Below are 15824 nucleotides of genomic sequence, written 5' to 3' on the forward strand. Positions count from 1 at the left end.
TGCAGAATTATGTTCATTGTTCAATGACAATGATTAGCATATAAACAATATGAAAAGTATGTCTTCCAAGTCTCATTGTTACACATATTAAAAGATTTGAAAGTAAAGGGCTGGCACAGTGGTTAGCACTTTTGACTCACAGCTCCAGGGACCCAGGTTCGATTCTAGCCTTGATGACTTTGTTGAGTTTGCACATTCCAGTTTCCTCCCACAGTCTGAAGATGTGCATGTTAAGTGGGTTAGCCATGGTGAATGTGTGAGATTATAGGGAAGAGGAAGAAGGGGGCCTGAGCTAGATAATTCATTGCCAGAGAGATGGTGCAGACTGAATGAGCTGAATGGCTCCTTTTGCGCTGTAGGGATTCTACGATAAGCACCATTCCAGCTCATTACTATTCAGTCATGTCTAAAATTGTATCTGGGGCAGCGATCCATACCAGATTTGTGCTTATAGTGCTTTTTTTAAAAAAAACTTTGCTTTTGAGGAAAGCTGAAATATTTAATCAATTTATGCATTTAAAATGTGTTGTTTCTTTGTTGTATGCTCTAAGGTGTTCACATTGTGTATAGAAAAATAATTTCTGGTGGCTTAACATGTAGCAGAATTTTTTAAAGTCATGCTATCCAATCTGCAAGTGAATCTATTTAAAATATCTTTCTAGATGCTTTCAATTGCACCAAAATACAAACTGCAGTGATATTAAACATTTATTTAGCTGCTTTAGGGTAATGAACTTTATTAAAAACATGTAATGACCAGTAAGAAGAAGTTACCAAGCTGTATGCTGGTGAACAAATGCTGATTGCCTCAGATGATTGCAGATTGAGCAAGGATCATCTGGCTGCAAATATCTGCTGTGTCTGAAAGTTAAAAGTGTGTTGAGCCTCTATTATTGAAATGATTCAATTTAGTGATTCATCTGATTTACAATACTTGCTAAAACTCTGAGATTGCTCCTTTGTAATCTCTTCTGTGTCCTTTCTTTATGTAATTTCAGGACACACAAAAATTGATATTGTACAATTTTTCAAGCGTAGTATGTTTTTAATAATCCTCCTTGATGCAGGATGACTTATAAACCACTACACAGGCTATCGAGCACTTACATTGAAATTATCTGCTAATGAAATAGAAAATAAATGCATAATGTAGGCCAAAGAAAAGAATACAAAGTTTTACAAGCAGAAAATATGAAGTTTTGTTTTAATAAAGTTAAACTAGGTGATGGAAATGACAGTGGTCTGTATTTTCTCATACTGTCATTGAGCTCCTTGGCTAGCTTTTATCCTTTCCTGCCCCTTTGATTTCTTACTTTCTAAAATACTTAAAGGAAATGCAGCTCAGAAAGCATCTAACAGATTCTGTGCTTTGAACATTTAGCAGTTTCGAATAAGAGGTGGCAGAGGGAGAGCCAGAGGAAGTTTCTCTGGTTCAAGTACTGTTTCCACCAGTACTACAAACCCAAATTTTCAAAAGCGATCCAAGGAGGAAGAGTGGGATCCTGAATATACTCCAAAGAGCAAGAAATACTTCCTGGTGGGTATTGGCAGTCTATTCTAAGAATTTGTTGTTTTTTTCCCCTGGATTTGGTTATCATGATTTAGCAAGAATAAGTGGGGATTTTGTTAGCTTTTATACTAAATATTGTAAATCTGCTCTCCCTGTTGTAATCTTTCTTCAGTCATGGGGAAACAGTGCACATCACTATCATTAAAATAGACTTGTAAATGTCAGCTCAGGATCATAATTTGTTGAAACTGAATTTGAAAAATTTTCAAAAGTTTTGAATCATGCAAGTATTTATTAATGGTTTCCCAGAGTCAATGTTGTTGCTATTATGCATGGATCATCAAATAAGGCATGTTTTAAGGATGGCTAAAACGCTGACATGTTAACTCTCTAGATCTTTCTGATGAGACCATATTCTTGGCTTTGGCTACAGCTGTTATGAAATATTCTAATCATGAAAAGAAGTAATAGGTAGTTTCCACTCTAATAATTGACCTCACTGCTGATGCTTATCAAATTTTCAATGTTTATTTCATGCCAGCTCCAGGAAGTTTGATTAAATACTTACATTCTCAATTGTCTCATCATTGCTTATCTGCAGTATTTTGCATAGTGTTTCAGATGGCTATTCAGATGTATTTGATAAAGTTAGCATGGAGCTAGTGCATATTTAAAGAACTAGTTCAGACTGTTACCCTAGTCAGTATACTTTTTAATGGCAGGTTTGCATGTGCCTGTTCTTACCTTTACAAGTAAACTACAATCTGGTGGGGAATTCCAGAAAAAAAAAGAAATAACCTGATTAAAATGGTGAAGTATTTCCTGTTCTTTTCTCTCTTCATGGTAGCATGATGACAGAGATGATGGGGTGGATTACTGGGCCAAAAGGGGAAGGGGGCGAGGTACTTTTCCAAGAGGACGTGGGCGATTTATTTTCAAAAAATCGAGCAGCAGTCCAAAGTGGACACATGACAAATATCAGGGAAGCGATGAAAAGGAGGAGGAAGAAAATGGAGGAATAGAAGATGAAGAGGAGAGAAAGGACAGACACAAAGAGGAAAAGGTATTTTTTTTTTGGTGAGACCTGGATTAACACTTAGATTTTTTACGATTTGTGTTTAAAGATGCTTAGATGAGATTTCTGTGTCCTTTGACTGCCCTTCACATTTTCTTCTGCAGTTGGGAGAGGAGGTGGCTCAGCCCACAGCCTCACCCAGATAGACACATTAGTAGCTGTTTTGATCAATGCATCAGGAGGTTAATCTGCTGAGGTAGAACAGTCTGTTTCCCTGTGGTAATTAAGTTGGTAGTGAGGCCAAGAATGGTTAAAAACATCTGTACCCATGCTGTGATAACACTGAACCACCTTTATCTGATTTAATTTTGAAATTGTGGTAAATTATCCAGATTTAGTTGAGCATCTGTTCAGGTAGTATTCTTTTAAGCTGCCAGCAGAAACATGATTGTATTCACATCCTTTTATCAACGTTCTTTAGGCAAACTCAAAGTGGTGCCTAATTTGTTGCTTCGAAGAACAGGACAGTTTAAAAAATTTATTATTGCATCAACCTTTTGCCCTTCGAGGTTAAATATTAGAATACTCTTGTGCCTTCATTGAAACATTAGTTTCAAAAAGATCAAACACTTGTAATATCAGTTTCAGTTTGACAATGTATTACAATGATCTGATAGTCATATCACACATCACAGCTGAATCTAAATGTTTATTTGGCCAACTATCTGCCCCAATACTGGCTGATTGTGGCAGCTATCACTGACTATGCAAACTGAAATTGAAAATGAAATGTGGAACAGGAGCCCCAAATAAATGTGAGAATGATCATTTCTGTATTGTGATTATTTCTTGGCCTGCCAGAGTTGTCCATTCATACAGAAAACTTAATAATGCAGAAATTATTTGTATCACTAACATTCCTGTGAATGTAAATAAAAAAACACACTAGGATAAATGCATTTTGGTAGATTGAATCAGGGCAGGACTTACTCAGTTAAGGTAGGGCATTGGGGAGAGTTACAGAACGAAGGGATTTAGGGTTACATGTTCAAAGCTCTTTGAAAGTGGAGTCACAGGTGGACAGAGTGGTGAAGAAGGCATTCAACATGCTTGGTTTCATCAGTCAGAACATTGAATACAGGAGTTGGGATGTCTTGTTGAAGTTGTACAAGACTTTGGTCAGGCCATACTTGGGATACTGTGTGCAGTTCTCGTCACCCTATTATAGAAAGGATATTATTAAACTAGAAAGAGTTTAGAAAAGATTTACTAGGATGCTATCGGGACTTGATGGATTGAATTATAAGGAGAGGCTGAATAGACTGAGACTTTTTTCTCTGGAGCGTAGGAGGCTGAGGGATGACCTTATAGAGGTCTATAAAATAATGAGGGGCATAGATAAGGTAGATAGTCAGTATCTTTTCCTAAAGGTAAGAGTCTAAAACGAGAGAGCATAGGTTTAAGATAAGAGGGGAGAGATACAAAAGTGTAGGGTGTTAGCGTGGATAGCGGATTGGTTGTCAAATAGGAGGCAGAGAGTGGGGGTTACTGGGTGCTATTCAGATTGGCGGTTGGTGACTAGTGGAGTGCCCCAGGGGTCGGTGCTGGGGCCTCAGCTATTTACCATTTATATAGATGATCTGGAGGAGGGAACCGAGTGTATGGTGTCGAAATTTGCTGATGACACCAAGATTGGTGGAACGGCAAATTGCGCGGAGGGTGTGGAGAGTCTGCAGAAGGATCTAGATAGGCTGGGCGAATGGGCCAGGAATTGGCAAATGGAATTTAATGTTGGCAAGTGCGAGGTGGTCCACTTTGGTAGGAATAATGGTAGGAGGGACTATTACTTATGTGGCGAAAAACTGCAGCAGGCGACGGTGCAGAGGGACCTCGGGGTCCTTGTGCATGAGTCGTAAAAACCCAGCCTGCAGGTGCAGCAGGTGGTCAGGAAGGCTAATGGGATGCTGGCCTTCATAGTGAGGGGGATTGAATATAAAAGTAGGGAGGTCTTGCTGCAGCTGTATAGGGCATTGGTGAGGCCGCAGCTGGAGTACTGTGTGCAGTTTTGGTCGCCGCACTTACGCAAGGATATTTTGGCCTTAGAGGGAGTGCGGAGGAGGTTTACTAGGCTGATACCGGAGTTGAGGGGGTTGAGCTATGAGGAGAGGCTGAATAAACTAGGCTTGTACTTGTTAGAGTTTAGAAGAATGAGGGGAGATCTCATTGAGACATTTAAGATGATGAATGGGACGGATAGGATAGAGGTGGAGAGACTTTTCCCGCTCAGAAAGGACAGTAGGACTAGGGGGCACAGCCTCAAGATAAAGGAGGGGTGGTTTAGAACGGAGTTGAGGAGGAACTTCTTCACTCAAAGGGTGGTGAATCTCTGGAATTCTCTGCCCATTGAAGTGGTGGAGGCTGCCTCGCTAAATATTTTTAAGACACGGGTTGATGGGTTCTTGATAAGAGAGGGGATTAAGGGTTATGGGGAGAGGGCGGGAATGTGGAACTGAGCCACGACAGATCAGCCATGATCTTATTGAATGGCGGGGCAGGCTCGAAGGGCTAGATGGCCTACTCCTGCTCCTATTTCTCATGTTCTTATGTCTAGAGGGGCCATTTTTTTCACACAGGGTGGTGAGTGTCTGGAGCAAGTTGCCAGAGGTGGGTAGTAGAGGCGTGTACAATTTATCTTTTAAAAAGCATTTAGATATTACATATGTATGCTGAGTATAGAGGAGTATGGGCCAACTGCGGGCAATTGGGATTAGTTTAGGGGTTTTTTAAAAAAAAAAGGGGTGCATGGACATGTTGGGCTGAAGGGTGTGTTTCCATGCTGTAAACCTCTATGATTCTATGAGGTATGCAAATTGGCTGTTTTTGGGGCACTATACAGGTTCAGTGCATGTGAACTCCCTCACTGTTTTTAGGTATACCAGATGTTTGAGTAAAATCCATGGTGGGTCCATTTAAATAAGCAAAGAAGAATCCTGCACCTGCTTCAGGACCCTTCTGAAAACTGTGATAAACTAGGTGGAGTATGTACTTTGCAAGTTCCAACTAGTTTTTCCAGCTTTACAGCAGCCTAAATAGAGTAATTGAGTAAATAGGACTTTAAATTGTTCCCAGCGCTCCAGTATCTTGATGCTCCTTGACACACATAGAATCCTTGGTTGTCATCTTCTCCATTTCCCCAATGGCTGAAATAGTACTTCTCTGTTTACCCACAATTCATATCCCCTAATTCTCTAATGCCTTTACTTAGTGCTCCTTTCTCAACACAACTCCTGCTAACTGCATTGCTTCCAGTTCTGCACATCATTTTGGGCCGCTCCCGCCCCATGTCACTCCATTCAGTTTCAATTTCCTGACTAGCTCGCTTGCGCTCTCTCTCTCTTTCTCTCCAACAAGAAGATGGGATGAGTTGATGGGTTGTCACTGATAAGGGCTACATTTTAAAAGGCTCAGTTTTCCTGGGCTGTTCAGAAAACAGTCATTTTCTGGAACATTCAGCACCTGGTCGCACAGTACATTCCATGTACTGTGCCATTCCGTACAGGTCCATGTGTTTAATGCACCTTATTTAAGTTTTGCAATACTCAGTCTCATTGTGTTCAGTAGTTGAAAATTTTCACACCAACTTCAGATGATTCTATAATATTTGAAGATTTCTGTTTTTTGGAACTAAGATTTAGACTTGTACAACTTCCATTATTTTAGTCCTTCTACATTTTATTCTCTTTAACAGTTAGTTTTAAAAAATTGACTTATTTTAGTGAGCAATGGAGTGGTAAGGTTAAAATGAAATTTTTCCTTCTGCCCTAATAACTGGAGGTATCAACACTTAGAATACGTATGTTGACAGTGAAGTTGTATTTTAATCATAATACAGACTGGCAGTAAGTAAAATAATAGGCATGTATGGGAAAATTGGAATAATGATGTGTATAGTATGTTAATTTCAAGTTGAAACAGAATTTTCTGTCCAAACAGTAGTAATTAATCACTTCTAATTTTAATTGTATACCTTTTATTTGCTTTAATGCATTAAAACATTAAGTCCAAATGTTTGAATAGGAATTAAGTTTAGTTAAACATTTTTCTTGTATCTCTTCACATAAGTACTTAATTGAAGTTGACTGATATTTCTCTAACTCCTGCCCTTTTTAATTACTGTGGAAAAGGAGTAGAGAAGAGACAAATTGTATTGCACCAGCCTTCAAGTCTGCTGGTCTTTTTTCTTTCCTTCCTCCTTCTATTTTTCCACCAACTTTCTCCTCTCCTGAAAGAGTTGACTCTGGGGTAAGTTTCCATGGGCACTGGGGTCCCTGGAGTACCTCGTCCTAGAGGACATTCATCAGGTTTGAGGCTAGACAAGGCATTGGCCGGTTATTTGATCATTTCGAAGGGGACGACAAGATTTCTGTGTAGGCTGACCCTGTCCTGCCCTTACATACACACTTCCTATAAGAGTTGTTAGACAACAATTAGAAGTATGAATCCGGCCTTAATTTCCCTTTAAACTTTGTTGCTAAGACCCAGTGATCCTGTTGCTGCCTCAGTTGAGATCAGTTAACTCGCTGGCCTTTCTCCTCTTAGTTGGAATGACTTTCAATTTTCTGGAAATGTTTCACTTCATTAATAGGTTAGTAGTATAACAATTATAATATTTTGAAGAACAGGCACATCCCATGCATAGGTAAGAAAAATTTGCAACAAAATTGTGTTATGGTCTCTATCCAAACATCTGATGGTTGTTAAAATACAGTTTACCTGCTAGCTTGGAGACTTTTCAAAAAAAAACTATAAAAGCTTCAGTGCAAAGTGTTGGGTGGTGTATTTAAATCCTGTACACTTATTTTGTTTTAAAAGTACCCTTATCAAATGGCATTTTTATGGTAAAAGATGTATTACTAACTGTTGGAGATTTTATTCCATTACTGTGGTGGTGTGGTTGGTCAGGTCAATTACCTTTGTTAAATTGATAGTATCAGCCTAATTTGAATTTGTTTCCTTTTGATTGACAGAGATGCATGAATAAAATTGTATAAATATTGTGGAAAAAAGTTTTTGATCATTCCTTAAGTTAGTTGTCTGAAGTTTAAGCTGTTTCTATTATTTAATATTGTGCTCATGATTTTGTATTAAAACAGTCATTACTCAACTTGTGCCAACCAGCTTAATTTGTAAGTTTACTATTTGCAAATGTGATTTTGGCCATAGTATTCAAGTTTTTGCCAGTTTGGTTATATTTGAAAAATAAACTTGAAATATATACCCTAGTTATCAACATTGATCTTACTTATTTTTAAACTGTTGTGTAAACAGTGATGTTTAACCGTTCAATTTTTTGCATATTGACATATGCCAATGTCGATAACAATTTACACTGTGCCAGACAAGGCTCATTTATTGTAGTTAGGACAGTCTTCAATAGTATGAAAGTCTGGTTTGTCATTTACCCCGAGTGCACAGTAGTATGAATTTATTTTGAAATAATTAGAACTAGTTTGAAGATCACAGGAATGAGGGAGGATTATTGTATCGAAAATAAAATGCTTGTTTTTAAATTATAGATTTGAATATATTACAAATGTTATAGCAGTTAAATGTATACTAATATATAGATAGGAGAGAAGATTACAAGTAATGTGCTGATTTATAAATGAATTGTGAAGACAGAGCAACAGACAATTTTAGTGCGTATGCTCCGGTAATACTTGAAACAATGATGACAAATCGTTAACCTGTAGGGATACTGCTTTGTTTAACAGAATAATGGCTTAATCACAGATTAAAATGTATTAAAATTTAATTATTTCAAATGAAAATATTATAAGCTAGACTCTGAAACTTTAACTGCAATGAATTCTATATTACAAAGACACAAAATTCCAATTTTTATGTCTTGTGTTTTATAATTTGTTTCTCTGTTTACTTCACAGGAACACCACATTTGAAACAGTTTCCATCAGCAGAAATGAAATGAACATCTCCCCCTGAATTACATGTGGATTTTTCGTCAACTACTTTTCTTTATTGGCCTTTGATTTATTGTCTGACATTAGCTTTTAATTACATTTTAATGTTGATTGGGGAAAATGTCTTGGTAATCCTGAATTAAAATCTTCTAATTTTGAAGGGTACCAAGTGTCTCATGTCTGATTTAATAGTTGGCTGTGAATTATCTATATTGAGTATATAGGCAGTATTTTTTAGATATTGATAACTGCATGGCTTATTGAAGTGGATAACAAAGATATACTATAAAAAGCACAGTTTCAGAAAATAAACATCTTGTATTTGGAGTAAATTTTGGGGTTTTTTATTGTAAGTGTCTGTATTTTGTGTCTTTTTTTTGTTCTTGGCTTCTCAATAATAATTGCTTACTGAAAGGTTTGCTTTGTCTGTTTTTTTTCTTTAATAATGAGTTTTTTAATCTATTGTTTCAGGCTGAATTTATGCAATTATGATTGAATGGTGTTCAGTGTGATGCCCTGGATAACTTACCAACTTGTTTTGTAAAACCATAATAGGAGCAGTAATAGGCAATTTTGCCCCTAGACCCTGTTGTATATTGAATAAAACGCTGGCTGATCTGATTGTGGACGTAACTCCACTTTCCTGCCTGATTCCCATAAGCCTTGACTTCCTTGCAGATTCAAAAAAATGGTTGAAAGTCATTGAATTGGTGACGTGTTCCTTTTCCTAGCAATGGCTAATTAATATTGTTGGGTTTGTGTAATTTAAGCAGGTTGCCTACATAACTGAGGAGTGATGTGCAGTGAAGAGAAAAAAAATTGAATTTAGTTGGATTATTCAAATGTTGCTCAACTTGGCTCAATTGATAGCACTAAGGGAGGCAATGGCCTAGTGATATTATCACTAGACTAATTTAGAAACTCAACTAATATTCTGGGGACCTGGATTCGATTCCCGCCATGGCAGATAGTAGAATTTTAATTCAGTAAAAAATATCTGGAATTAAGTGTCAACTGTTGACCATGAAATCATTGTTGATTGTCATAAAAACCCTTCTGGTTCACTCATGTCCTTTAGGGAAGAAAATATTCTGTCCTTACCGTGTCTGGCCTACGTGTGACTTCAGAGTCACAGAAATGTGGTTGACTCTCAAATGTCCTCTGGCAACTAGGGATGGGCAATAAATGCATGCCAGCATGTGATGCTAATGTCCCATGAATGAACTAAAAAAAACTTTCTTAATATTACAGGTTCAAATCTCACTTCTAGACTGATGTTCCAGTACGCTGTCCTTTCACAGATGTAAAATTGAATCGTCATCTGACCTAAAAGATCTCACGGCACTGTTTAAAGAAAGTGGGCATTCTGTCACAGAACATGAGTAAGATGGGTATAGAAGGATCATAGAATCCCTACAGTGCAGAACGAAGCCATTCGGCTCATCGAATCTGCACCAACAGCAATCCCACCCCGGCCCTATTCCTGTAACCCCACATATTTACCCCACTAATCCCTCTAACCTACGCATCCTGGGACACTAAGGCAATTTAGTGACCTGCACATCTTTGGAACATAAGAACTAGGAGCAGGTGTAGGCCATTCAGCCCTTCAAGTCCACTCCAATATTCTGTGAGATAATGGCTGATTCACTTCAACACCCCTGTACCCCTTGATTTTACACATTTAAAACTCGGTCTGAATGTGCTCAATGACTGAGCCTCCACAGCTCTCTGGATCATAGAATTCCAAATTTACTACCTCTAGTCTCTAACCCTATGTTTAAATTAGATCATTTCTCATTCTTTTAAACTCCAGAGAATGGATTCAATTTTCATCACAGGACAATCTCTCTATCCCAGAAATTAGTTTGGTGAAACTTTGTTGTTTCTTTGGGTAAGGAGACCAAAACTGCACACAAACTCCAGGTGTGGTATCACCAAGTCTATATATAATTGCAGTAAAGCATCTTTATTCTTTTACTCAAATCCTCATGTAACAAAGGCCATTATACTATTTGCTTTTTTAATTGTTGTACCTGCACAATGATTTTCAGTGACGCCTGAACAAGAACATGCAAGTCCCTTTGATGTTCAACATTTAAGAAATAGTCTATCCGTTTTTTCCTATGAAAGTAGATAACCTCACATTTCTCCACATTGTATTCCATCTGCCAAATTTTTATCCACTCATTTAGCTTCCCAATCATTTGAAGCATCTTTGCACCTGACTCACCTGATGAAGGAACAGCGCTCCAAAAGCTCATGCTATCAAATAAACCTGTTGGACTTTAACCCGATGTTGTGAGACTTCTTACTGTGCCTACCCCAATCCAACACCGGCATCTCCGCGTCTTAATTGTATTGTGACTAATTAATCTTTACCAGCTTTGAGGAAATGGCTGACAGGTAGCTTACTTAGGATGACACAACCCATATTCTGATTTAATTGGTTAACCATAAATGTAGGGTTAAAACATTTGTATTAGAGGAAAACATTTCTTTCTGTTTTGATATCATGGTAGGAATATTAACATTTGTTCTTCATAGATGTGAGACTTAGTTTATGTTGAAGAGGATCTGACATTTACTGTAACTGCTCTGTATCTAAATGAATTTAGTCATTTGTTCACAATGAAATTTAAACTCTGGTGGCCCAGGGAACAAGGAATGAACATTTGTCTTCTATCTACATTACTCTAGTTACTGAGGTGGGGTGAGACCCGCACCCGAAGATAATGAAAGGTGAATTTGGACTATTTCCAAATAAGGAATGTCAAAATAATGAAAATTGGGGATAAAACAAAGTTGGAAAACCTGTTGGTGCAATTTTACCAGGGTTTCTGTGGTAAAATTCTCCTGAGACACAGTTCAACATAACTTAAGTGGAAAAGTGTCGCCTGGCAATACTTGAGGAATCCTAGGAATTTGAGGCATGAGAGACTTCCATGTTATCTTTTTGTATATGTAAAACCTTGCTTAATAAATACAAACCTTACTTAATAAATTCTACTTGATTCGTAAATACTATTTATATCTTGTTAGGTCAGGCACAATTGAGGACCAGACTGTTAGATAGAAATTAAGAATTCAGAGAAATTTTAGCTACAAGATTTTTATACCTCAAAACCCTAACATTTTACATCAGTTCTCAATCCATGCCAGTATATTTCCCTCAATCCTATGTGTTCTAATTTTGTTTACTGATGTCTGGAGTGGGAGAGAGACAAATACCTTAATATTTTTCTCAAGACAAATATTAAAATCTCCCAGAATCAAGGGACTATTATAAATGAGGAACTGCAAGATATTATTTGTAAATAGTACTAAATTACTGGACCTCTGGCGTGAGATCTTATCAAAAGATGTCTGAAAATCCAAATATACCACATATTCTAGTTCCCCTGACCTAGTCAGCTAATGACATCCTCAAAAACAGATTTGTTAAAGATGAGCTTCCTTTCATAAATTGATACTGATTCTGCCCAATTATACCGTTATTTTCTGTTTTTTATTACATTCTTTTTATTTTAGATTCTAGCACTTCCCCATGACCAATACAGGTCTGTAATTCCTGGATTTTTGTCTACTTTCTTAAATGGTGGAATTGCATTTGCCATCTTCTGTAGGAACCATTCCAGAGCCTCTGATATTTACTAAGAAAATGTTGCAGCTCATTTATACTAGTCCCTTGATTCTTCATTTAATTCTGGGAGGTCTTTAGTATATTCCTCCATGAAAACAAACACAAAGTATTTTAGTTTCTCTGCCATTTCCTTATTTCCCCATTTTAAATTCTTCTGACACTGCTTGCAATGGACTTGTGTTTGTTTTTAATTTTTTCCTTTTTACATCCTATTAAAAGTTTTTACAGTTTGGCATATGTTTCTCAAAAAGCTTAATCTCTTTTGTAGAATTCTAAAGTGCTCCCAATCCTCAGGCATATCATTTATTTTTTTGACACCTATGTAAATCTCTCCCTTTGATCTAACACAATCCTTGATTTCTTTTATTTGGCACATTTGGGACTGCTGTATTTTTGTTGTAAATGATGCATTAATGTTTTAAATGTTAGCTATTACCTGGTTCCATCATATCTGATATAGTTTCCCAATCCATCATAGCTCCTCATATCTTTGTATTTTATTTGTTTAAGACCCATGTTTCTGACTGAACTACATCACTTACAATCTAAAATAGCCCATTCCATAGTTGATTCCTCAACATGCTGCTCGGAAAACCATCTCATACATTCCAAGAATTTGTCCTCCATGATATTAGTATTAATTAGGTTTACCCCATGTCTTGAATTGAAATCCCCCATGATTAGTACACTACCCTTGTTACAGATGCATCTAATTTTCTGAATTATATTGTGTTTTACATTACCACTGTTGGCCAAAACAAATCTGTCCATTGATTTTTTAAAAAAAAATTTCACCCAAATTGATTCTATATCTTGATCTTTACAATCATAGTCCTCTCTCACTTCAATACAATACCTTTAATTAAGAGCTACCCCACTATCTTTTTCAGCTTTGTGTCCTTTCTGAATGTCATATACCCTTGAATATTCAGATCCTAGCTTTGGTTTATTTGTAGCCACATCTCTGTAATGGCTATCATGTCCTATAACAACTTCTATTTGAGTTGACAATTTCAGTTTTATTGTGAATGCTGCAGGCATTCAGATACAGAGCCCTTAATTCAGAGGTTTTGTTTACTCTTTTTATAAAGTGTGGACTTATCTGTTGGCATGTTTTTAGGTTTACAATCACTATGCCTTCCTGCCATACTCTTTCGTTGCTACCTTGATCTATTTCCTTGCCCTTAATGTACTCAATCTTCCCTACATGATCCCGTTCCCCATTTAATTTAAAGCCCCCTCTGTTTCCTCAGTTATACAACTCGGTAGAACATTGGTCCCAGCACATGGGGAAATTGGCCCCCCCATTTTCCCCACGTCTGGTGCCAAGAGTCAAGATGGGTGGAGGTGGGCTATCTTCTAGAACAAGGCATCCAAGTAGTTTTCCCCCTCCCTCATTCTTCACAATGCCTGCAACCAAGTCTCCAACTCATCAACTGAGCTGAAGCTCCTCAAATTACAGACACGTCGCACGTAGTTGCCATGGATTGCAGAGGCATCCAGGAGCTGCCACATGCTATACTTAACACACAACTTGACTTGCCATCTTTATTGTCAAGTACATTTATTTTTCTTATAGTTTTCCTCTTCACCTAAACCTTCACTCACCAATCTTCCAGTTTCATAACATGTGCACCAGCAGCACCCATTAGACCCCTGTATTTAGACCCTCTTGGGAAAAACAATGAGTCAGCTCTGCTGAAGTTCAGAAACCCGTTTAAGCTAGCTAAATAGTTTCAGCTGCTATCTGAGAGCATCCATGGATCCTTGTTCTAGACTGGAAGAAACTTATTTTATCTCTTAAACAGTTAATTGCTAAATGTAAACAAAAACTATTCTTTAGAAAGTGATTTACCCTTAGTCTGGTAACAAAAGCAGCTGAACAACCATTCATTCATCAGATTTTGTTGTGTGCAAACTGACAATCGTATCTGCCTACCGGCTAGATTTTGAAAATTGTTTTTGAAGTGTTTTTGGGTCTCATTTACCAATTAATACTGTTTTTGTTTTGTGAAAATTGTTCAGATCTATTTGGTTATTCAGGGATTGGAATATCCCAGTTGGGGCTTCTCTATTTCTCAAATAGGTTTGGATGGGGCATGGAGGATGTACAGTAACAGAAAAGTATTACTTATTTTAGTCATTCTTTGAACAGTTACAATACCTCCCAATGATACTCTCATACTGTGCTGGGACTGTTATTTGCTAATGGTTGAGAAGTCACTTGATTAGCATAAACCAGTTCTTTTTGATCCATCATTCAATTATTGGGAACAAGGAGTACAGGATAACATCTAGATAAATTAGGGGTGTGTGCTATTTTGAGAACCAATTAAGACTGAATAAATTCTGATGGTGTGTAAATTTTGAAGAATGTTAAAACCTCTACAAGGTAGATAATCTTAATTTAAAAATTATGTATTCTTCATAAGTATGTTGGCCATCTGTTGTGAAGCTTAATTTTTCATACTTTGAGCATGTTCTGCCTCTAAAAGCATTGATACAAGATCATATTGAAACCTTGATGTGGAGATGCTGGACTGGGATAGGCACAGTAGGAAGTCTCGCAACACCAAGTTAAAGTCCAACAGGTTGATTTGAAATCATGAGCTTTCGGAACTCATGATTCAAAGTAAACTTGTTAGACTTCTTATTATATTGAAACCTAATATTAGAACAGAAAGATTGAGAAGAAACTTTTCAAAATAGAATTGAAGATGTATTCATTATATATTCAAAGAATTAGTTCACACCAGGTTAAGAACATAAATATAAGTAGACCATCAAGCCTGCTCCTTTGTTTAATAAGAATGGAATGGAATATTTATATATGGTTTGAATTCCATTTTGGAATACAAATTTTAATCCAACTTTAATTCTAAAACATAATGGTTCAGTTATTTTTCTAACTTTATAATTTGTAAAAATTAAGAAATGCTACCAATCTAAAAATAGAATTGGTTATAATAGGAATACATGAAATAAGGTCAACAGACATGTCAAAACACATGTGAATTTAAATTAAAAACAATCCAATTAACTTAAACATTTGGCTAAGTTTCATATTTAATTTGTGACCATGTGCCACCAATAATGCCTATGTAAGACCAGTGATATAAAATGGTCCTAATCAGCAATTTATTTTATGACACATTACCAATAGAAAGTTTTGGTTAGAAAGTTTGCAGCTGCATTTAGCCACGTTCCATTAGTGTTGCCCTTTGCTCCAGTTTGTGAAATAGTTTTATTGTGCTCAGTTTCTGGGCTTTCATCTTCAGGAAGATAATCAGGCAAATTCAAATTTTGTTCTGCTTTTGAAGCACCAGTGTTTAGAGGAATCAGAACCTGTAAAACAAAATATACAATTAAATATTTAATATTAAAGCTGATTATTCAATATTAAGTTTTAGTACTCTATGGACCTATATATCACAGGCAAAGAATCAGTGATGTAATTTTTATTAAGCATCACACTGAGTTGCTGTTTCGCCTAGTCTTCCACATTGTTAATTTTAGGTTAGGAAGCTAGTTACATAAAACCCAAATGTAGGAGTTCATATTTGGTGCTGATGGCTCCTTCCATGGTAAACACATCTCCTTAAGTTTACACAACAGTTGAAGTGGCATGCAAATATCTTGAATGGTAACTGAAGACAACACTTGTTTCTAAATATA

At 36.8% G+C, this 15824-nt stretch overlaps 2 protein-coding genes across 10 annotated transcripts in view; one reads left to right on the forward strand and one right to left on the reverse strand.

The window, feature by feature from the left end:
- Window positions 1-11494, forward strand: part of LOC145345103 (bcl-2-associated transcription factor 1-like) — a 57073-nt gene extending 45579 nt beyond the window's left edge. For 6 of the 8 annotated variants that reach the window (XM_080192709.1, XM_080192711.1, XM_080192710.1 and 3 more), the window contains 3 exons: window positions 1382-1537; window positions 2358-2573; window positions 8471-11494. In XM_080192709.1, the coding sequence (XP_080048835.1) occupies window positions 1382-1537; window positions 2358-2573; window positions 8471-8485 (387 nt within the window). In that variant the 3' untranslated portion in view covers window positions 8486-11494. The remainder of the gene's footprint in view (window positions 1-1381; window positions 1538-2357; window positions 2574-8470) is intronic. The other 2 variants (XM_080192715.1, XM_080192716.1) reach the window with 2 other exon arrangements.
- A 3526-nt stretch (window positions 11495-15020) lies between these two features.
- armc1l (armadillo repeat containing 1, like) overlaps window positions 15021-15824 on the reverse strand; it is a 41926-nt gene continuing 41122 nt past the window's right edge. For both annotated transcript variants that reach the window (XM_080193361.1, XM_080193360.1), the window contains one exon: window positions 15021-15494. In XM_080193361.1, the coding sequence (XP_080049487.1) occupies window positions 15303-15494 (192 nt within the window). In that variant the 3' untranslated portion in view covers window positions 15021-15302. The remainder of the gene's footprint in view (window positions 15495-15824) is intronic.

This window comes from Carcharhinus amblyrhynchos, chromosome 7 (genome assembly GCF_965287045.1).
Source record: "Carcharhinus amblyrhynchos chromosome 7, sCarAmb.v2.hapA, whole genome shotgun sequence".
NCBI classification, from domain to species: domain Eukaryota; kingdom Metazoa; phylum Chordata; class Chondrichthyes; order Carcharhiniformes; family Carcharhinidae; genus Carcharhinus; species Carcharhinus amblyrhynchos.